At 42.6% G+C, this 24,092-nt stretch overlaps 2 protein-coding genes across 10 annotated transcripts in view; one reads left to right on the top strand and one right to left on the bottom strand.

Annotated features, from left to right (window-relative positions):
- RECQL5 (RecQ like helicase 5) overlaps positions 1-24,092 on the bottom strand; it is an 83,698-nt gene that overhangs the window by 35,527 nt on the left and 24,079 nt on the right. The gene's annotated exons all lie outside the window — the stretch shown is intronic.
- Positions 2,754-22,235, top strand: SMIM5 (small integral membrane protein 5). 3 transcript variants are annotated; one of them, XM_066615864.1, is made up of 3 exons: positions 2,754-2,904; positions 12,606-12,737; positions 17,741-22,235. In XM_066615864.1, the coding sequence occupies exons 2-3, from the start codon at positions 12,611-12,613 to the stop codon at positions 17,857-17,859; spliced, it is 246 nt and encodes an 81-aa protein (XP_066471961.1). In that variant the 5' UTR covers positions 2,754-2,904; positions 12,606-12,610; the 3' UTR covers positions 17,860-22,235. The 3 variants fall into 3 exon arrangements, with proteins under 3 accessions (XP_066471961.1, XP_066471959.1, XP_066471960.1); XM_066615862.1 differs by having other exon boundaries at positions 12,610-12,737; XM_066615863.1 differs by having other exon boundaries at positions 2,833-2,904; positions 12,588-12,737.

The raw sequence follows: 24,092 nt of genomic DNA on the forward strand, positions 1-24,092 counted from the left end.
ACACAGCAGGAGAGAAAGACAACTTTGTGAATTGGCATGAGTATACTCAAATGAAAAATACCAACTGACACTTTCCCCGATGACATTCATCTTTCAGCCCAAGTTCTTCAAACTCCATTTTACGGAGGCATTCAGAAAACTCCCAGAAAATTTTTTAATATTCAAGGAAGCCTCCTTGCCAAAGGATGGGAACGAACAATGCTGAATCCTTAAGAGAAAAGAGATGAAGAAACCCAGGAACACATCTTTTATAACTTTAGAATATGCCTTCTGAAATACTTCATCCCAGTCTAGTGGCACTCTATCATGGGTTGGGGGCTACTTTCAAAGAATATAGGTAAAACAAAAATTGTTATGATTGTTAAAATGTGTTGAAATCGTATACCTGGTAGCTTCTCCCTCCCAGGTATAGAGTGCCAGTTTACTGTGCTGTGTTGTTCTGGTTCACTGTAAGAAGAAAGGGGGAGAAGAAAAAGAGAGAGAAGACGACAATATGACAAAGCTATCTCTATAATTCTTGCAAAATGGCACAGAGTCGCACCACTCTTGGACCAGAGAAAGCAGTCTTAACAACCAGTGAAAGACTACCGTGTTTTAATTTTCCCTCCTTACCCTTTCAGAAACTGCTTAAAACTATGCAGCTGGAAATGTCAAGGGTCTTTCGCAGCTACCCTTTTGTTTTTCAGACTGCGCAGAGAGAGTGAGAGAATGAATATACAATCTTATCAGGCAAAGATAAAAGCACAACCCTTGTTTAGCCTGACAGTTACAGCTACACGTAAAACAGGGAAGTCCCTATACCCATGGATCCCGTACCCATGGTTTCCATTAATCGCTGATGTGGGAGGGCCCCCGTGCCCCTTGCACCCTCCAGAGGTGAGGGGAGCTGTGTCATCTGAGCCCCAGAGAAGATACACATGTCCACCCATGGCTTTTATGGGCCTCAGAATGCCCTGTAAGGCAAAAAAATTCACTTCTGGGGCTTCCACAGCTCTCCTAATACCCTTTAAAAGCATAAAAATGTCTTCGATTTGTTAAAAAGTGGCCTATTTTTGCCTAAATATTCATTCTAACACCTGCAGAGGTCGTGGGTGAACACATGTAGCTTCTCTGAGGCTCAGAAGACCCTCTGAAGGCAAGAGTTCAGAAGGCCCTCCGGGGGGGGGGCATCCCTGGTATCCATGGATTCAGCTATCTGCAAGGGGTTCTGGAACAGTGCACACCTGTATTTATTTTTCACATTTTTTGCCACCCTTCCTCCAAGGAGCTCAGGATGGTGTATACAATTCCTCCTCTCCTGATGTCCTCACAACAACCCAGTATGACATGTAGAACCACTCTTGCCTTCCTCTGTCCCTCGTGGAGAAGAAACATCTAAACCCATTCCCAAAAGACAGCCATTGGTTAACAAAAGGTACAACACAATATTTTGACTGGAGCAATGGAGGAGATGGGTTGAATCCTAAGCTTTTCCTCTTCCGGAAAAAAATTTCTAGAGGAGGAAACCTCAAGATACAATCCTATGCTTTCAGGCCAAGGGTTCAGTCCCTGGCAGGTTGATTTGGAAAGATTTGGAGTAACTAGAAGGATTCAGACCTTCACTCATGACACGAGAGCAGACAACAGAAGAGGGTCTCTGATTAGAAGCTTCCTAAACATCACAGAAAAATATTAGCAAGTAGGAAACACCAATCAATCTCCCAAATCTGCTGCTAGATGAGAGCTAAGTGTGTTTTCCTCATACCATTGGGGAATATGCCCAGGAGCACAGAGCACAGCTCTAGTCCTGAGACCATGAGGGAACAGCATTGGCAAAATATTGTTCAATCAACACAAGGAATCACAAAGAGGATAACTCTGGGGAAAATGTCATAACTGCACTCTGAGAGTTCTCAAGCAGTGATCAGTCTCCCCAGATCACCTGTCCTCAATTGCTTCTGAAGCAAAGCCCACCTCTAAGTTCAGTTCTCTCCCTCTTGTGAACCCTCAGCAAACTCTGCAAGACTGAGCACTCCATACCACCTTGCACTTCTTGAGGATGGTGGGAAACTGCAGTTTTTCAAGCTTGCATCCCTGTATATATTTAGATGTGCAGCCAGACCTATCTGCAAGGGCCCAGGATAGAGTGAGTAGTCCTCAGCCAACATTAGTACTGTAGATATATTCTTCTGTTACTGAATTAGACCTGTGCCCCAAATGCCATGAGATGCCCACCCAACCTAAAAGGTAGGCAGACATTATCAAAGTTTACAAAAAAAGAAAAAAGAAAAAGCCTCATCCGCAAGCTTAATTTAAGATGATTCAGACCACAGACTTTTAACATGACAGAAGTGATCTGAAGTTCATCTTTTGCAAAGAGAGACAGCCTTTCACATATTTCAAGTCCAGGGTGCTTCTTTCAGTTCTCTGAAACTCTTTATTTTCAGATTCTTCACAGCCTAGCGTCAAATCATTGAGAGGCTAATAAAGAATTTAGCACCTGCAAAGAAACTGATTGCTATAATGTGCAAGCAGACAGATGGGAAGGAAACTAACTCAACACCCAGCAAGGGTTCATGAGAAAAGTTTCAACAAAAACAGCGAAGAAACTTTGTATACAACCCAGGGTTACACAAGAAGCTTGCAACAAGCGTTGGTCTCTGGTGCTAGTACCAGCAGCAGAACTCCGTTTGTACTCCCGCCCCTCCCACTCATGTAATATGAAACTTCACATCTCCAGGACGACCAACAACAGAAAAAAAAGGAGACAGAGCTTGCTTAGGCAGAGACAGCAGCTGGCTGTCAGCAGCAGGGAAGAGAGAAGCTAAGCCAGGGAAAGATCTAGGAGAGGATCAAAAATAGGGAGAGCTGACATGAAATGAAGACAAAAGACAGAAAATACAAAGGACCAAGCAACACCATTCGGTAAGACTGGCTTTTGCCTTTACTCATCCTACCTCTCAGCAAAGCAAAATACCACTCTTGTGTTTAAGCCTTTGACAAGATATCATAGTAGGTGCTACAACACAGGATACCAGAAGAAAATACATGGACAACACATGGGGATGGGAGAGAGGAAACCGTTTTAGTGGAACAGTAAAGTTGTGCTGCAGCAGGACAGTGTGCAGATGATCAATCCTTCTGTGTATGTTCTGGCCCCATGAACAAGAAAAAAAGCACTTCAAAAATCAGCAAAAGGAAAAGTTCCAGTGGAAAAAAAACAATGCATGTAACCTTAACAACAGGTAGGCTAAATCTTTGCATTGACACAGACTAGGTAGTGTGGAATGCACATGGGTTTTGATTTTTGTTTTTTGCATATTAATTCTAAGGCCAGTTTGCAAATTAACCACAGGAGGATTTGGGACATTTTTCGAAGAATCCGGAACTCTGACTGCAAAGCCTTTGCCATTCTCTTGCTATCAAATGGACTCAGAAGTAACTACATGCGCATTGTCAAATTAAGTGACAATCAATGTTGTAGTAACTTTCCCCAACAGGAAAATTCTTTAAAATTCTAGCAAAACAGCCCCACTGCTGTTGCATACAGATAAGATAGTTGTAGTAACTTTCCCCAACAGGAAAATTCTTTAAAATTCTAGCAAAACAGCCCCACTGCTGTTGCATACAGATAAGAGTTTGTCTTAAGATCCAGGACTTTTGCCAGTTAGGAAACACTGATACACTTGATTCTCCAGCAGAGTCAGAGAAGGAACAGCTGGAGAAACATTGCCCAGATTTTAATGAAGTCTGTTTCTAAGGGGTGGGTGGGTGGTTAAGTTTTACAGCAACCAGTTCCACATGAATAGACAACAACTGGCCATTAGCAAAGATACAGAACAGAGGAAACAAACTGGTCCTAACTCTGCATCCCATATCTACTTGGGCAACACTATAAGCCACATTTTTGTGGGACTGGTGTCTGGCCCTGGGCCCATCCACCCCATGGTAGTTCCTATCACCAGATAGTGAAGTTTCAGGGGACAGTCACATGGATCAACCAATAGGTCTGGGCCCTTCCCTGGTTCCCATGTAGCTGACCCCCAATATAACCCCTGTCATCCAGTGTTTGGTAATCTTGATTCCTTCTAATGAGATACCATTATCAGCCAACAATGCTGTCCTGCCATTTACACAGGTCAAACAGGTCACCTTCTAAGCAAAGGGATAAATTGACACAAATGAGCAGACAGGCAAAGCAAGATTACAAGACTGCTGCTTGATAGCAAGTGCCAATCTATTTGTTTACTTTACTGTAACAAAATGGACTTTTTTCCATTACAACTAAATTCAGTCCCCTATCAGTACCTAATACTATCTTGTCTCCAACAACTGCAAAATTGCTCAATAAAGATTTTCATGCTTATTCTAGCTCCCATTCAAGAATAATTGTTCTGAAAAGTAATCTACAGCTATGGCAAAGGATAGAAAATATGAACCCCACTTTTGACTCCCTGACAGGAGTTCCCAAGCAAAATCTATAAACATAATATAAATGTATCTATTAAAAAACCCACCAATCATATAAATTTTTCAGCAGTAATTAAAACCAAAGACATACAACCTGTCACTTATTGCCAACATACCAAATGGAACAAGGCAGCCTCTGGCTCTATGCTAGCTTGAGGAAGGAGTTCTATAACCAACATGCCACAACAAAGAAGGCTCTATGCATGGTTATTTCTCACCTTCTAGACACACCATCACCTGGAAAGCACAACAGCATGGGGTTTGTAAGGCGAGAGCTACATAACCACAAGCCCCTCAAATAGGGCTCAGTAACAGATTAGTTTTAAGGTTCTAGTAATTGTCATGATCCAAGTTTAAATTACATTAGATACTCCCCTGTAGCATACAGTGAAACTCACTTTCTTAAATGTGTACTTTAAATTAATGTTGGTTGAATGTACTTAAAATTTATCAACTCCTAGACACTTTCAGAATGATTTATCTACAGGTCCAGCCTATTTATACATGGATTTTTTATACACGGGTTTGACTCAACACGAATGGCCCCTGCAAATGAGAAAGAATGTGCTGATCCCTGGAGAAGGGGAAAAATGCATCCCTTTAAAATTGTGTTTTTTTAAAATCTAACTGTGAGTGCTTGGAACTGAACCCACGCCAATAATTAGTCTCAACCTGTATATCATTCCAGCTCTCCACGTGCAGCACATGATAACATGGAAGACAATCTAATAGTGCCACCATGTCTGGAAAGGAACAGACATTGGTAATTTATTGTCTTCATAGTCACACAGTCATACCAATTTTTATTGGTAATTTAAAGTCTTCATAGTCACACAGTTCCTCGTTCCTTGGGCAGGAAACTTACTTGAGCACATTAGAAAGAGTCAAACTAGCATGATATGCTACCTATTAAGGCTTTCTCCTACCCTGATGTTTTACTCATTTGTTGACAAAGATGAAACTGGGTACACCTCTTATTTCTCTCATTAATTAAAACTAAGTAATGCCATGATGGCTTAGCAGCCATTGTTGGACTTGCGTCCTAGTACATATTTTCAAAAGAAGTGCACTTTTAGGACATTGGCAGACGTATTACAAGAACCCATGTCAAATTCTTCCCAAAAAATATCTTTCCACCACTCCACATGATGTATGCCTAGAAAAAAATGCAGAGTATCAAGTACGGCCAGGTTCTCAAGATCCTGCTGATTTGCAAGGGGTATGAATAGTGTATGTTCAGACAAACCTGTTATGCAAGGAAATTAAAATATTCATGTGGAAGGGCTGCAAATAAATAAATGGACTGCACTCCCCTTCCAATAGAAGTATGAATTTCAAAGTTCCTCTTATGAACTTGAACACTTCTGCCCTTTTTTTGACTGTATCTATTGTTTCTGTTAGTTGAAGACAGAGGAAGAAAAAGTTACATAAAAAACACAAAATACTCTAGGAGTGAAAAGTGGGGAAGAAAAGCCGTCCAATGTTTTCTGGCAAAAAAAAAAATGCTGATGAGTTTGGCAAGAGCTTTATGCAGCAGCAAAGGGGAAACACACAATTTGAAACACATGTCTGGGAATAGGAAAGCAAAGCCCTGGCTTGTGTTACCAGCTGTCATACGGTAAAGAGGCCTCTCAGTCATCATAAAGCACAATTGCCAGAGCACATTCATCAGGAGCAAAACAATACTCACAGTGCTGCATTCTGGAGAAAATGGGAAGAAAATAGTGACTCCCCTCCAGTTTTTTACAATAACTTTTACTCTGCAATTTCCCTTGTGGATTCCATAGGCCACCCCTTGAGTGTGTGGAGCTATTATACTCACTTGTCATCCCTTGTTATCTACTGGGGTTCCATTTCGGAACTTCTAGTAGTTAAAAAAATCCATGGATTAAAAAACAGTGGAAAAATAGATTTAAAGACCCACTTCTAGGTTTCTTGCTCCTAATGGAATAAGGTCTTGCCTAGACATCCGCAAGGGTTTGATTCTGGTACTCTACGCTGATACCATAAAATGTGTTAAATAAAAGCAGTTTTAAAAAATTAGAAAGTGCGTCCCTTTAAAACTAAAAACAGCTTTTATTACTGTTGTAGAGAGGCAGTCAGCAATTAGAAATGCAAAGGACCCACAACCTTTGCCTGGCTCAGCTGAAGAAAGGAATGATCATTTGCATGACTATCTCTCTACAACAGTAAGAAAAGCTGTTTTTTAAACTGTGATTTTAAAGGGATAACAGAAATACTAGTTCAGATTAAGCATCCCGGAGTATGCACACACCATTCACAGATCCAGTCCAAATTTTGTTTTACATTCAGCGATCTTGATCTTTCCCAGTAGTTCTGCAGGATCTCTTTGCCACTCAAAGCACTCCACAAAGACACATTTTGGTCAAAGAGAACTCTTAAGAACAGTTGCACTGAACCCTAACAATGATCTATCTAGCCAGGCCATTCTGAGTTCAGCAGTAACCAAAGTGTAATCCCTAACCCAGGGATTCAACAGTGGACACGGTACTTCCATGCCCACTGCCAGTTTAAGGTTTGGAGCTAGGAGAACATTGACATGATCAGTTTTTACAGAGGAATGTTGCCCTGAGGAAACATTTGCCTGTAATTTTTCCCAGGGTTATTTTGTCTTACACGATGTGTCAAGCTGAGATAAGAAATATCTCCACTTACAGCTCCCTCCCAGCCCTCATCAAAGGCCATCAACTCTGCTGCCTGCAATAGGGATACAGCATGGGATCCTTTTTGTTGGACTCTACTCATGGAAAGCGCTTCTCTCAAATTTTGACAATTTCCCCCTTTCCACTTCCTGTCCAGCATACCTCCTCTGCACCAACTTCCTTCCATTCATGCAAAGTCTGGGTCCAAAACCTCTGCAAGACCTAAAAAGGACTATAGCCATATAAAGTATTACAAGCCTCCTCCATTTGGAACAGACCTGATTCATTAGAAGAGGGGAAAATGGTTTTTGAGGCAAAGGACTAACCAAAGTATTCAACTTGAATTACTCCATTTTTTCCCCCCTGAAAAGCTTCTTGTCCTGCAACTGTTAATTCTAATTCCTCACAAGAAGATTCTGTTTTACAGGGCACAAACAAATAGGGCCATACTAAGTCACAACTTCAAAGAAAATCTTCCAAGAGTCAAAGAAGGTGCTAAATCATTTCAGTGACTTGCTATGGTCAAACCTTGCCTTCTAATCATAAACTCTGTTTAAAGGAGAGCTGTTCCACTGAGGGTGGGTTCCAATACCCAGCTAATCAACTGTAATGACTTTCTCAAAATGTCCTACACTGCCCATCAAAAGATGTCATTAGAAGTGCAATTAGAAACTAAGAATTTAGAGATGAAGGAGATGTTTCAAAGTGCTCCTGAAGCCAGTTTTGCTCTTGGTTGCCTTGGTGGTAGCTGTGGCTCAGAGCCACCAGTTTAGGACGGGGTGCCAACCACTCTTTCCTAAATGAATCAGATCCAGCTACAACTATTCATGCATTGGTTACAATCAAGACTGGATTACTGTAACACACTTTTTACATGGCTGCCTTTGAAGGCCATTCGAAAACCTCAAGTAGAACAGAATACAGCTGCACACATTTTGACTAGCATCAGGAGGTTTGACCATGTCACATTGCTATGATATCAGCTACCCTGGCTGTCAGTCTGTTGCTTGGTGCAATTCAAGGTGCTCGGTGTTGGCCCTAAATGGCTTAGGGTCAGGGTACCTGACGGACCACCTCCCACTATATGCAATGGCTTCACCTCCAAGGTCAGCAAGAGTACCCTCTTATGTATTTTGACTGCCAGCAGAGGTTTGGCCAACTGTGATGCAAAGCAAAGTCTTCTCTGTAGTGGTGCCCTGTATGTGAAACCTTTTACCTTTAAAGATCAGAACAGCCTAATCTCTGCAGTATTCTAGTGGTAGCTAAAATCCCATTTATTCTTTCTGGCTTAATTTATGCTGCTTTCATGAAGTTGCTTTGTTGCTCATTGTTATCTTTACACTGCTTTTGTGATAGTTTGATTATTGCTTTTAAAATTTTAAAATGATAAACTGCTTTATAACCATAATTATCCTCAAAACTGCCTTTGATTTAGGTTATCATTCTTCCCATTTTATGGTTTGAGAGCCAAAACATCAATAAAATATCTCTTATCAATTTGTCTGCCCACTACAATCATCCTTGGTGGTCCTCCTCCAGGCTCCTCCTCCTTCTGAAGCTCTGTTGAAAGGGAAGGACTTGTGACAGGGCCGTTTTGGCCATGGTCCCTAAGCTTTGGAACTTCCTCTTCCCAGAGATCCATTTGACCCCCTTGTAGTGGTTTTTTGTCATCCCGTAAAAACCTTTTTTTGCTTAAGCAGGCATTTTGTTAGTTCTTACTCCTGCTTGTATTTAGGTGTTTTTTAGCTTCTCTGATCTTCAGACAGTTTTCAGTTTATTTAAAATATTTATACTGTATATTTCTCAAACTGTGGGTTGGGACCCACTAGTGTGCCGCGAGCCAATTTCAGGTGGGTTCCTATTCAATTCCATATTTTGTTTTTAATATATTGGACTTTATACTACCATGGCATGTAACTGCATTGGGGAAATGTTATACATCTATACTTTTAGCAGGCTACTATGTAAATGCTTTGAACAGTGACGGCCAATGGGACTTACTCTTGGAAAGGTGTGTGTAAGGTTGTAACCTAGGATTGTTAAAAATTCTCCTGCTTGATGTTGTCACTTCCAGTCATGACATCACTTCTGGTGGGTCCTCACAGATTCTCATTCTAAAAAGTGGGTCCCAGTGCTAAAAGTGTGAGAACCACCACTGTATCTGGCTTGTATGTATTTTTTAAATGATTTGCTTGTTATATTTGTAATATATTTGCTATATTATATTGTTATATTTTAAATTATTTGCTTTATCTTTGCTTGGGGGTCTTTTGGAGGCAAAAGGGCAGGTTATAACTGTGTGGATTGATAAATATGTGGACAAAAGGGATTTCAATCCAGATCACTCAGACCCATGATCAACATGCTAGATGTAGTGTTTTGACAGTCAATGAAATAAGAACTGCAAATTAAATGGTATACTGTGGGACGCTGCCACTGCAGCTGCCACCTCTTCTGCAGCACCACAAAAAAAGGAGCTTTTACCATGCTTCTTGCATGGTTTTGTCAAACCCAGAAATGCAGAACTTTTGGTTTTATTTCAGGAAATGGTGAAGGCGGTCCCTGTAAATAGAACTGGAAGTCCTGCACTTCTGGTTTTGGTCAAGCAGGAAGTAGATCACTGCAACCTGTGAGTGGTAGGCTGGAGGGAGGTAGCAATGGGTTTGAGGTGAGGCACACCCAAAATCTGCCATCCACTTGACCCCCTTGCCACTGATACAATCCACTCCACCTCATGGCTGGATCAGCAGTGGACTGAAAGTGTTTCTGCAGTATAATAATATCATTCATGAGTTTTCATGGTACTCTGGTAGGCCACATATTTCTCTGCCCGCAAGTTAGTCTAATCTGGCCAACAGAACAGTTCAAGCAGCCAAACCAACCATTTCATTTTCCCTGGTATTCAGACTTTGCCAGGACAGAGAGACAGACACGTACACACTGGCAAACACTATTTTGTTTCATGGGGGAACATTTTTGACCTCATTTGCCAAGCCTCAGAAATATGAGGTCTTTCACCTCCAGAGTAGAAAGTTAAACTTATTAGGTAACTGAATAGTTGGCTTTGCTCACTTACCACTCTACGCTCACTAGAAGAAAAGTAACCATTCCTATCCTTCAATTACTATTTCAAGCCCATGGCAAAGGCACTGAATAGTTTAAAGTGTAATTTAAAGTTTAGCAAGTGGGACCTGAAACCCAAGGTGGGTTCATTCAGGACCAATATAGAAATGAAGGCAGAGTGTCATCAGGAATTTGACGGTTAAAAGTAAAAGAAAACTGCACATAAAAATCAGTTTGGTCTACCACTGGAGTCTCAAGAAACACAAAGCAGGTTACTGTCAAAGCCCTAGAAAAAGGGCTGAAAATGCCCTTTTGTGGAGCATTCTCATATAAGAAAGAGTCTTCTCTGCTACAGAGACTCAGATGGAAGCAATCTAACCGAGCATGTAACAAGGAATGCCTTTATTTATTCATTTGCAATTAATCATCAGCTGCCAGAGCTGCATGCAGGAAAAACAAATGTGCAACTATTGCTATACCATGCAAGTACAAGTGCATAAACAATATGCCTAGACTGCTCTGAACTGCAATCAATTTTCACAAACGCTATAGAGCTAGGGTAGGAGTTAGATGTTCAACGAGGAGTGCAGTCTGGGACTGCCAGCCTGAACAGGGCAAGAGAGCTAACAGAGTTCTCTTAGGAAGAGAAACCATTCTCTTAAGTGGTGGGATTTTTCCATGGAGAGAACTATTCATTAAAGGAGACGTTGTTAAAAAATGCTTTGCCTCTTTTGCTCCACCAGAAGCATAAAAATGGAATCACAATGGAACTGAGGATACTTCCGATAAACAAGACATGAATCCTCAAACTAATGTAAAACTTCCAGGAATTACAGCTCTTTGCCAGAGAAATGTACAAGACAATTCTCAGCCCTTTGCTCCACAAGCAAAATCAAGTGTTGAACTGAAGTCAGGGCAGTAGCAATTTTCACTTACTCAGCAAGCACACAGAATACGTTCACATTAAAAAAGAAAATACAAATGCTTTCCAGGTGCCAACCAAACAATGTTAAGAGAGTACTCTAGTGACAGAATGATCCAGGCAGTCTGAAATTTTCCCCTGTTCATTCCAGCATCACACTCCTCTCAGGTTACAATCCTATATACATTTTCCTGAGACTAAGCACCATTGGACACAACTGGACTTACTGCTGAGTAGACATGTATAGGATTATGCTGTCAGTGACTACTGCCCTTCTGGTGTTTTTTTTTTAGATTGTAAACTCTTTAGGGATAGATATGCATCCTCATTGTTTTTGCTACATAAACCATTCTAATAACTTGGGGGGGGGGGATTAAAAAGTAGTATACTGTTGCCTCAGGACTGAGACAAGCAGATGGGGGAGGGGGAAGAATCCTAAAACCAGTTTATTTGGTTAACCAAAGGGGTATAGGGAGAAATGTCCTCTCAAATCCTGTAGACTGGGCCAGGGGTTGGCAGCCTCTGCCACTGTGCTCCCTCCCTGCCCGGAAAGCCTGACACAGGCCTCCTCGATGCTGCACTGCTCAGTAGCGGGCGCAGATCCAAGGAGACCCATTGCCGCCAACTGCGTTCTACCTGGGGTAATGAGACTCCAGCAGCTGCCTCAGTGCCCACAGGATACAGCGGTGGTCATTTTGGCTATTCTTCTGGGGGCCAAGGCAGATAGGATTCAGCTTTCATATTTATGAAAATACACTGCTGTGTTATTCCTCTAAACAAACGCTTTGCAGGATTTGCCAGTATCACTAGTAAATACCACTCTTGGGAGACCAAACATTTAGAATCCAGCATGAAAGAGCTGGAATCCAAGAAACTTTAGAATAAAAGCAAATGCTTCTCAATGGAATGAAACTTAGCATATGGAATGTCATTTAGAATATGGAACACAACACTGCGTATTTCCTGTGAAACAAAGACACAGGCAGAAAACAAGTTAAAAATAGCTTGCTTTCTTCGGAGATAGCACACTTTTAGGTAACTGGAGTCAGAGCAGGTTCCTTGATGGAAGACCAAGAAAATCCTCTCAGCTAGATATGAACCAATTCTGAACTCAAGTTTCTCTCCAAGCGCTGTCATTCAGAGTGAACACTATTTATATTCTGCCTTCTGGTGTGTGAAAAGATGGGATATAAAATACTGTAAATAAGATCTGCCCATCCAAAGTTCTTTGTATACAAAAAATCCTTCAGGAGGAGAATCTATATGATCGCTGCACCTCTCATGTAACAGGAGTGGAAAATAATTGCATGAATGTACAAAGCTAGTCTACTGAGCCACCGCCTGAAAATCCAAGGGCAGAGTCTTGTTAAACTTGTTCTCCTGGTAATCTTGACTTAGCTAGCCCCACAAAAAAGGCAGCTCCTTTCCTCTGGCATCAGCAAATTGAAGTAGACTGCAAAGCTCTCATGCACTTTCTTTCTCTATCTCAGCTTCCATATCTGCTCCAGGCAGGATGCCTTATCAGAAAGTTCATGAAGATTTCTATGATATCTTTGAAAAATTTTTGGGCAAACTCCAGAAACTACCCAATGCTGACCCTGTGGAGATTGTGGCCTTTTCTGTCCTCGTCGTGTTCATCGGTAAGTACAAAGCCATCCATAGGCTTGCAAGTCTCTGGATTAATTCAATGTAATTACTTTCTTTTGCAGGGACTCTAAACAACAACAACCTTTGTAAGCAACTTCCTGAATATAAACCTTGTTCAGTTTCTCAAGGACTGTAATGTTCAGAACAGCAATAAAATTTGTGCTTGTGAACAATTTCAGAACTGATACATATACAATTGCATGGTAGGATTTAAGTACACACAAGAACCGTGTGTATGCACACAGATGTTTTGTGAAGAAGTATTCAATAGTGTGAGCCAAACCTTGGCTTCAACGGTATGTGTATACTCTTCAGACATTTTTACCTGAATGATACCAAGGACATTCAAACACACAAAGACAAAATTTGATTACATGGAAATGTTGTTCGGAGTTCCCTTAAAGTAAGGTTATGCAAGAGACAATGGACCTGTAACAAAAGATGTAGAGGGCAATCCCAAGCACTCTATTGGCTGGTGTGAGTCCCTTGTGCTGGCCAAGGAGTGTTGCAAACATGTTGTAAAGCGCATCTGTGATGACTCAGGAATCAAGGAGGCCAATGCAAAGACAGACACCAGCTTCCCTGGGCTGGAACAAGCCCAGGATAGGGGTTTGCACTGCCAGCAGGCTGCCAGCACAGGGAGAGGGTGAAATTGGACTGTTTTGGGAAGGGGAATAGCAGGCAGACCCAGGAGAGGATGGATCCAGCACTTAGGCCAGATCCTAACCCTACCCCTCCCTGCAGGTGCAGTCTAGCACCAGGCTGCTCTGATCTGTGCCTCTTCTTTAGGTGGTGCAGACCTGTATAGCCTGAACTGGTTCCCCTTGCCCTGGGTTGCACCACAACCAGACCCAACCCTGTACTGGAAACAGTGCAGGCCAGCTGGCTTGCCTGTTCTAGCCTGAGTTAGAAATGGGCTACCCATTACCTTCAGGTTCAAAACACCAAAAGTACAAAATTATTTCTTCCTGGAATTAGAAAACGCTTCCATGGGAATTTCATCCCTGAGAAGCGTTAAGTTGTTTTTTTTAAATACACCATATGCACTATCTCTAGCTAGGCTTCTTTTCTGTTTCCTAGATCATTGGAAACGTGTACACTTTAGAGCTAACACCTGAATCGCCTGGAATAAGGAGAACATGGACCAATTCATACATGCTGTTACTCAGTTTCTCATCACTCACATTCATAGTGGAAAGTATGAAACATGTCCATTACAAAGCAAAATATCTGGAAAGCAGCAGGGAAGTTTTATCCATGGTGGCTGTTCAAATATGAAATGGCCATCAAGCAATTAACATGCATGTGTGAATTAGTCCTGAAATTCTATCCACTAGGGGCAGAGGAGTTCAAAGAACAAGTGAAAGGGTCAACCCTGAGAAAAAACAGCTAAGAAAAGTTGCAGTATGTTTCTTCGCTGAATGGCAAAAGGAGACAAGAATGTTTGTTTACTATAGCAAAGCCTCCCCCAACTGGAATTGGAACAGATAAGCCTGCTTCTTCTGGTTATAACAGGATTCCTCTCTGGGCCAGGCTCACTGGCCCCTTTTCAGGAAACTTCTCAAAAGAAGATTTGAGTAAAAATACAGACTTTTTTCCTTTACCGTTCACAATACAGGGCATTTCAACCAACAGCATATTTTAAAAGGTGATCACTACTACTTATAAGCATATTTCCTTTGCAATCTGTGTGGTGATCTTCAAACAATTCTTCAAAGGATGTCACTATTATTCTTATTTTACCAGCGTGAAAATGTGGCTAAGAACCAGTGGCTTGCTCAAGGCCTCATAGCAAGTTCAGGACAGAGGTACAACTTGAATCCACGTCTAAAAGTCACTCGAGCTGTTAGCACAGAAATTAGAAGCACAAGGGCCATGCCCTTCCTTTTCTTTTGCAACTCTGTATTGAGTGAAATTGTTTATAAATCTCCCAGAAGAAGTTACACAAGCTATCCCAGATTTGGGCAATGCACATCTTCCAGTCTTTACATTATGCACAAGACAGAGCAGCAGAACAACAAAAAACAGAAGGCCAGGTCACTTTTCTCAACACCTCTGGGCCTCCAAACCCCAGCCCACAGGGTGCATCTGGTGTTATAAAAAAAGTCACCTGGATGTGGCACTTTTTGTTCCATAGTGCAGCCGTCTTTCTTTGAGCCTGATCGTCCCACACCCTTGCGCCGGACAACTGCTTCCGATGCCCATCGCTCAGACACCTCTTCACCCCAATTTGAGACTACTGTTCTACCCCACCAGAGTATCCACTACAGCTTAGGCACTGGGCTGTTTGGATATTCAGAAATATTTATAATTGACAAAATTCATCCCATCTCTGTCTCCTACCCAAGAACAGTCTTACTGAAAGTCACACCAATTGTACCACTCCTCTGACAATGGCATGTTAACAGATATGTTGCATTAGAGTTATTTGGAAACAACCTTCTCTTTTACTTTATTTTTCAATGTTTGACTATAAGGTTACACATGGTACTCCGCACAGCAATTCTTCTATTTTGTGAATTTCAAATGCCTCCTTAGAAATCTTGCCTTCATAACAAAAGCTTTAATTAGTAGTAGTTATTCTTTAGCAAAACTGGCCAAAATTGTTGAGTTTAAGAGCCATATAAAAATCCTCTTCTTATGGTTACAAGTCACTCATGCTGGTCTCTCATGCTTCTCTCTCTCTCATACACAGCATTTACTTCAAATTCTTCTCCCAATGCTCTACAACAGTTCTTGTAAAGGTTCCCCCATCCCTTTAAGGGGCAGGGGAAGGAAAGAGGCAGGGAAGCGATCGCCCGTATGGGGGGGGTTGAGGGGGGGCTTGTGACTTACTTTATGAAGACAGGGCTCCAGCAGGCTGCAGGAGGTGTGGGGAGCCCTCCGCAACCTCCCTCAGCGCTTCCTGAGGCTTGGAACGTTCAGAGAAAGCGGGTACAAAGCACCTCCTGCAAAACGGAAGTGCTTTGCGCCCGCTTTCTCCAAATGTTCCAAGCCTCGGGGAGCGCTGCAGAGGGCTGCGCAGGGCTCCCTGCACCTCCTGCAGCCCTGCCTTCATAAAGTCACAAGCATCCCCCCTCGCCTCCCCTTAGTGGCACGATCCTGGGGATTGTGTTGCTGCCCTAGCCCCTTCCCTGCAAGAACTTACTGAGGGAGTAAAGCTCCCTCAAAGTTTGAGAACCACTGCTCTACAAGATCTCTTTTCCTCCATTTCCACTATAGTTTCTCAGGCTCCAGCCCCAATCAATGCTTTTATATTATACTTTCTGCTTGCTAGGCCCCAACCAGCCTGCCTCTCCTTCTTCTCAGCAACATAACTCAGTCCCTATTTCCTGGAACCTACTACTTCAACACTGGCCAGAACAACTAGAGAACAGTAACCCTTACCTCCCTGTTAGGTGCAGCTAGGAAAGGAGAGCGGGTAAGGGCAAATTTTACTTTTGTAAGACCCAGAGGGCTAACAGCACAATACTAAGCATGCCTACTCAGAAGTAAAGCTCTCCAAGTCTACCAGAACTTATGCTCTAATAAATGTGTTTAGGACTGCAGCCTTAAGCCAGAAGTTTTCAACTTGTCAAGAGTTGGGATTCACTTCAAATTCTTACCTGCTGCATAGGACTAAGCTTCAAGAAACCAAACACCCGCCACCTTGTCCTGCCTCTTTACATGGGCTTCTGTGGTAATCTGTCCTCCACATGACATGCACGCTAGAACCATACTACACAGCTGGTCACAGTGGCAGCAACAGTCAGTTCATGTGCAACTATGATGATGGCAGATAGCTCAAACTACATCTGCCATGTGGCCAGGCATTTTCACCTGCAAGCCAGTGGTGAATAAGTAAGGCTTCATACTGCCATGGTTTTTCTTCCTCCTGGTGGTAGCTACTCAGCATGCAGAGCTTTCAGAGCTTTCTTTCTTGCCAGGACAATTGGAAGGAGAGGAGGGGCAGAGAGCAGCAAAGCAACATCATACCCTGTTTTGAAAGTTGGGGGGGGCAGGGCGGAAGCAAGGCGGGGCAGAGCAGAAAGAATGCTGTAGGAAGGCAGGCAGATAGGTGAAATGCAGGGGGCTTGAACACTGGAGGGGGTTGGCCAAAGCATCTTGCACCAAGCCCGAAATTTCCATGGCTTATCTCATCTAGGACCCCTAGCCTAAATGTTCAAACTGTCCTAATCTCAGAACAAAATGACAAAGTAGGGCTGCCATGACCCACCTGAGATAGGTCACAATCCACTTCTGAATCCTGATTCAATCATAAAGACGTCTGCCTTAAAACAGTTAAAAACAATGTACCACTAAGACCTGGCTTGGTAATCCTTGAACTACAAGTCTTCCTAGAAGCAACCATGTTCTCATTTTTATTAGTCATTCCAATAAATCAAAAGCCATAGTTAACTCCCTCCTGTTATTCCATGTACAACATTGTGCAGTGGTTCTCAAACCTTTTAGCACCGGGACCCACTTTTAAGAATGACAATCTGTTGGGCCCCACCAGAACATGGAAGTGATGTCATAATCAGAAGTAACATCATCAAGCTGGAAAATTTTGACTCACTCGTATGACAACACCAAATCTAATTAAGTAAGTAAATTAAAAGTTCACAGTATGTTAAAAAAATGTATTTGAAATGAAGACAAAGCCTGCTAACCCTCCCAAGCAGTTGCTAATCTATTAAAAAATTTCCCCAAACATCCCAAAGGCTACAATTCTATCAACACTTACCCAGGAGTAAGCCCTATTGACTATCATTGTTAAAAGCACATACATAGTAGCCTGTTCAAAGTACAGATCTGTAACATTTCCCCAAATGCAGTCACATACCATGGTAGCAACAAGTCTAATCTTCAGTATTAAACATAAAATACACATTGAAATGAATGGGGAACCACCTGAAATTGGCTCACAACCCACAGTTTGATTTAAGCTTGATCTAATTTTTGGCTAGCATTTGCAGGAGCTAATTTTCTCCCTCTTTTTTTCACCTTCCTCCAGCCACAGTAGTGGTCATTATGATCATTCCCTGCTACACCTGTTGCCATGCCTGTTGCTGCGCTGGGAGCCCTGACCACAAAGGCAGGAGGATTCACGTTGAGCCAGCAACCCAAGCATGAGAAAATATTACAAAGGAATGTGGACATTCTGAGGAGTCTGCTGTCAACTGGCACAAGAATAGCCTTGTCCACTAAACAAGATGGTTGAACAGGGAATGAGAACAGCAAGCAAAAGAAAGGGGGTGAGAAGCTTAAACTTGGCAAGTGTGCTGGGCACTGCACAACTCTGATGAAGTCATGGAGTTCCCAGTATTAGTCCCCCTGCCCTTGACAGACATTTTTCAATCAAGGTGTGGCAATAATAGCTGGCCAGGATGCAAATGTGTCCTGAAAGCAAAAATGTCACAAAGTAGCACGGATTACATTTCCACTTCTTTACATGGTGGAGTTCCAGAGAGATGCTGGGTACCAGGGCTTCCTACTGAATGCCAAGCTACGTGCAAGTGCTCAGTAAAACAACCGACAACACAAGCACTGTTTCCTACTTGTTGTTTTACTATCGACAGCCAAGAATACCAGAGCATGTGATATCTGACCAAGTAATCCATTCAGGAAAAATGATGATGTACAGTTCACACATGTACTCAGAGACTGGATGGGAAAGCAGCAACAGATTCCCCTTCCCAGCCTACTTCTATTAAGACAAGACAACTGCCAAAGAGAACAAAGTGACTACATGCAGCAGCCATTGTCTGTGCCTGGACGACATCGAAAGGATATTGAATCCCCACAATGTTTTGTTTGCCTGGCTTAAAAAGTGAATATTTTCCTCTTTTCAAAAACAAGTTGAGTATTCTCTTCCATTTGCAAACTATGTTATAAGTATTTTATACAATGAAAAGGGAACAGAGCCACATTGCCCACCATTACACATTTAAGATTCGTAACCAAATACTGTCTCTGAACAGTGTGGCTATAGCATGCCAAGCGTAAAGGCAGCTGGGCTGCAAAACAAGGGTCAAGGACAAAGCCTCTTTCACAGTCTCTTAGAGGTCATTGTGGAAAGGGCAGGGAATGAGGGAGGGTTCAATTCTTTGCCCCATTTGTTGGTGCCTGCAGTTTAAAGTATATTTATACGCACTCAGAGATTTGAGAAGCTACAGTGAGGCTGTGTGTTAATTCAGGAAATGTGTGCAGCAGCTGGGCAGTGACATAGTGACAAATAGTAGAGCAAAAAGCAGAGCCAAGAATGAGTTGCCCAGATATCAATTTATAACAGCACGTAAATGCCTTTCCAAAATGGCAGACCCTGTGTGTATTTGGTTTTTGCTCCAGTGAACTCTGAAGGGTGTTAAATGTGCAAAAGGCAGCTGCAATGGAATCCAACATGGAAGTAGAAAAAAGGGGGGGGGGAGAGATTATCATCACAGTTCAAAAGGCTGGGGAATGAGCAACTCAAGCGTAATGCTGAAGAAGATATTAATGTCATGTAAACTGCTACATTTAGAAACCCCTTTTCTGAACAGATCAGATTGGATGGGTCCAGGTCACCGAGATTGTAGCGCATAAGCACAGAGCAAAGTATTATCCAGAGGATCTCACTGAGCTATCACACAATCCAATGCATCTTTATATAAATTTTAAAAATGTTTTATGGTTGTTTTATGGGTTATTGTAAACTGCCCTGGGCATCATTTTTATGATAAAAAAGTGAGATATACATAATGAATAAATAAATTTTTACCCAAAATTAAGTTCCACTGTATTCAATGGACCCCATAACAAGTGTTTTTAGGACTACTGTATAGCCTAAATCGGGGGTCTCCAAACTTTTTGGCCAGAGGCCCCTTTAAATATCTAGCACAGTGTTGAGGGCTGGAAAAAAAATTTAAATATAAAATGTATATAAATAAATCAGGTATGGAACTTAGATGAGAGAACAAATGAATGAATGGGCTGATTCATTCAACCTCTCTGGCCCTTCAAACCAGACGCAACCCTCCAGACACAACCAGAGCACAGTTCCAGTCATGTTCGGCCAAGTGGGCCAGAGGCTTTCAGGGGAAAAGAGGCTGGCCACGGGCCGGACAGAGGCTTGCCGCGGGTCGCATCTGGCCCCCGGACCAGGGTTTGGAGACCCCTGGTCTAAATAATAATGAACTTTAGTTTTGAATTAATTTTCCTAAAAGGGAGACAGTTAACTACTATAGGTCTACTCTACTGTGTAAGAGTCATGATGCTTATTAAGCAGAAAGCAGTAGTGCTCACAGGGGCAGAATAAGTCCAAAGTATCTGCTGTGCAACACTGTAAAACAGCCATTGTTGAATCATCGTCTTCATATGCTTAGCCATTAAGATGTAACTGACAGCAAGAGGCATCTGAAACATCTCCCTTCCCTGTCAAAATGTTTCAAAATTACAAGTGGTAGTGAGAAATTCCCCTTACTACTCCCTTGCAATAGAAATACCCGACTTTGGCATTCAGTTCAACTGTTAAATAAGCTTGGTCACTTCTAATACTAGCCCATCAGATAATGTAACTGACAATTAGGCAGAGTTTGTATTTTCATCCTTCCCACCTAGAGAAAAGGTAACTTAGTTGCCAGAAGCATCCACTGACACAAGCCTTTTGGTTTCCTGGAAGAACTTACAAAAGCTGAAGGAGAGACACTGTGCAAGGTTGCAACACGTACATTAACATGACTAAGGTAATTGTGCGTCTAAGTTGCAATTGCAGAACATCAGAAGCAGGATCAGAATGACAATCCAGCAGACCATTAGCAGCTATAGCATTCAAAGAGTCCAAAAACTGAACAAGCTTTCAAAGCAGCGTACTGTGTCAGCTATATTGCCAACAATTTACGCTAAATCTCTTTAGGTGATAATACTCTGTATTTTTACTATACAGCCAGGAAAACAATACTAGAGAAGAGGAAAGAAAGGTTGTTTCCCTATAATTACTGTATTTTTTGCTCCATGACGCACTTTTTCCTCCCAAAAAAGTGGGGGGAAAAGTGCATGCGTCTTATGGAGCGAATAGTGCAAAAAAAAAACCGCCGCCCCCGGCCCCGCCCCCTGCCCGCTCTGCTCTTTTTCCCAGGAAGGTGTGGGTGGAGTGGCAGTCTTGCTGAGCAAGCCCGCGTGTCTACTCAGAAGTAAGTCTCAGAGTCACTGGGGCTCACTCCCAGGAAAGCGTGGGTGGGGTGGCAGTCTCGCTGCCCAATCCTGTGCATGCCTACTCTGAAGTAAGTCCCATTAGAGTCAGGGGGGCTTACTCCCAGGAAAGCCTCTCTCCCCCCCCCCAAGCCTGGAGCATCACAGCTTCTCTCTTCCCCCCCCAAGCCTGGAGCATCACAGACTCTTTCTCCCCCCCCCCAAGCCTGGCGCATCACAGCTTTTCTCTTCCGCCCCCCAAGCCTGGCGCATCACAGACTCTTCCCTCCCCCCAAGCCTGGAGCATCACAACTTCTCTGCAACACAAACACTTTCCCCCTCTCTCACACACACAGGCTGCCCCCTTCACTTACACATATAGATGCTCTGCCCCCCCCCACTCACACAGCAGGGGAGGGGCACTTTCACTCACCTCATCCAGCATCTGAATGTAAGCCCCCCCCCATCACAAAGAAAAAACTGTCTCCTTGGTCAGAATGCCAGTGTTTGCTTATTGCACAAGTCCCAGGTAAGGCTCGGTTCCCACCATAAATCCAGAGGTTTGTTGTGTCTTGAGAATTCAAGTTGTGGTTGGACTTTCCACTTGTTCATTTGTATTGGAATCACGGAAGAACTGGCGAGGAGGTAGATGTGGTGTCAGCAGTGGCCCCTTTAAGGGTAAGGCCTGGGCATCCAGCAGAGTGCGCTGCACAGCTGCAGCCACTGGAAGGCAATAGGGCCCTCAGGGATATAAGGAGTACCAGCGGCAGAAAGGGTTTGTGGGTTTTGAAGGAGTGCAGGTTGGAGGTAGGAGAGGAGACTGACTGGGTTTATTGAATTTGGAATCTGACTGTGGATTGTGACTGGACTTGGATACCCTGATGGATTTGACTGACCTACCTAGAACCTGACCTTGGACTGTAATTTGGCTTATTGGCTCTGGATTCTGAATTGGTAACTCTGATTGATGGGACTGATTTACTTGGCATCTGTGGACTGGAACTGGACTCACTTTTGCTTGCTGCACTGGTGAGTTGCACAAGGGGGACTGATCAGCCTTAAGCGGGCAGGAGGCCCAGTGGATTGGAATTTGGCAGAACATCATTGTAGCAGAAAGATAATGTGATCCCCTATTTGTGTGCACCTGCTTTTGTGAGCTTCATAAATTCTGACTCTAGCGATGATGAGTTCTTGGGGTTTCCAGAAAACTAGAGTACTCAAACCTTTAAGTCTCTCCATTTGTTAATGACAGTGATAATAGTTCTTAATGCCACTGTTGACTGCTGTTCACTTTACATGGTTCAAATGTTGTTCTGTTATAGTTTATTAAATATTTTATTACACTATTTGGTTCAGAATATTTTTTCCTTGTTTTCCTCCTCTAAAAACTAGGTGCGTCTTATGGTCAGGTGCGTCTTATGGAGCGAAAAATACGGTATATTTCTTTGAGAAGTAATTTGTACAAATGAATATAACATTCTGTGCATGTGCGGAACTGATCTCAAAAGTTTCTAGAGCACTGTCAAGCATTTTCCCCCTGCTTCTGAGTGGAGGAAACTTTATGCACATGCTTCCTGAGGGAGGGAAGCATGTTCAATTCCTTCTGACAACTAGCCCCAAAGTTCAAATTGTAGCATTTTAATAGATACCCAATAGCTGAAGCCAGATCTGCAGAGCTCATGCAGGTCATCTGACTGCCCAAATGACTACTTTCAAAAAACTGCAGTTATGGTTTTTGAAACGACAGGTATATGATCGATACCAATGTTTGATACAATTAATACTAACTGATACAATGCTTGAGACTCATGTTAACACCATAATGGTACTGAGAACATCTGTTTTTCTGAAGGTGGTGAAACTCCTGTCAATATTCATACGGCTAGTGAATGAACAGCTACAGTCTCCACTCTTGATGCCAACATTTGAGTTGGTTTCAGAGGCAGCATTGTGAGAGACTGAAAGGCTGTCAAATAGACAGGTAGGACAGATACTATAGCCTATAACGGTGCCCTTGGCCCACAGGCTGATTGGCAAACATGATGAGTGAAGCCACAGCAACAGTCCCCATTTCCATGTCAAAGTAGACTGGATTTAACTAGGAAAACACAGATAAGTATCTCAATGTTGAATCTCACTTGGTGTGCAGATATAGTGCTCTCAGATTAAGATATAACTATCAATGCAGAGATGTATAAGCCTGGTAGTAAACTGAGGTCCAGACTGGTCCTTCTGGCTTAGCATCAGTGACATCAGCCTGCAGGAGAAGAACACCGCATGTTTCAGCAAACATGGTGCAAATAACAATTATATCCAATTCAAGGAAGCAGCCCAAAAACAGCATCCTCAGGAACAGTCTCAATGAACAGTAAGGTAATTACATAATCGATTCACCCACAGGAATGAGACCCAAGGCTATAATCTATGACAACATCAACACTCAAGCCAACGAAGTAGAGGAGATATTGGGGTCCCAGAAATTTGCTCTGAATGATGTTGCTTTACTTTTTAAAAGGGGATTCCAAGTACTGGCCGCCCACCCAGACTGGGAATTACATCGTTTGCCATGTTCCTTGTGTGTATTACCTCAGTCCAGACTGCTCTTTGAGGAACTGTGCAATGTTCAACTCTTTAGCTTTGAGGAAGCAATAGACAATGGTGGAGAAAGAGGCAGACTCATATGAGCCACCAACATTGCTGCAGTGGGACTAGAGACTGATTCCTGGGGTACTAGCTTGAGGCAAAGCTCCCTGGTTCTTCTTTGTCTGCCAGGAAGCTATTTTTTTTACAGTGAACACAGACATCCACAGTGTGGCTTTGTCCCACAACAGGTTTCCTTTCTAAAGGTGCCCTGCTTCTCAGTCAGCAAGACAAGGCTAACTAACTACTAAAATGTTATTTTGTAAAAACTAACACATATTAACACAAAGGCAAGGAACAAAAATGAAAACCATGTTTTTAAAAAAGTCATTAAATTATCCTGAAGGACAAAGACAAAGGGAAGCATCCCTCATGATGCAAGCTTTATGGTGAAAAAGGAGGGATGGAATGTGCTTCCTATCCTCAAGACATACTATGGCCACAGGGCTTCCTGCACTCAAGAACAGGGCAAATGCTTGGGGCAGCTATGGAAGTTTCCAAAGTGCATGTATATGCATATCTTTGCTATGTGTGACTGCACTAAGAAACCCTGCACAGGC

Source organism: Tiliqua scincoides, chromosome 2 (assembly GCF_035046505.1).
Source record: "Tiliqua scincoides isolate rTilSci1 chromosome 2, rTilSci1.hap2, whole genome shotgun sequence".
Classification (NCBI taxonomy): domain Eukaryota; kingdom Metazoa; phylum Chordata; class Lepidosauria; order Squamata; family Scincidae; genus Tiliqua; species Tiliqua scincoides.

Bases quoted from the DNA above. Each gene is read 5' to 3' on its own strand.
- SMIM5 (XM_066615862.1), top strand. From the start codon at position 2,858: ATGAAGACAAAAGACAGAAAATACAAAGGACCAAGCAACACCATTCG. The intron at 2,905-12,609 runs GTAAGACTGGCT...TGCTCCAGGCAG, and splicing joins GGACCAAGCAACACCATTCG to GATGCCTTATCAGAAAGTTC. The intron at 12,738-17,740 runs GTAAGTACAAAG...ACCTTCCTCCAG, and splicing joins TGTCCTCGTCGTGTTCATCG to CCACAGTAGTGGTCATTATG.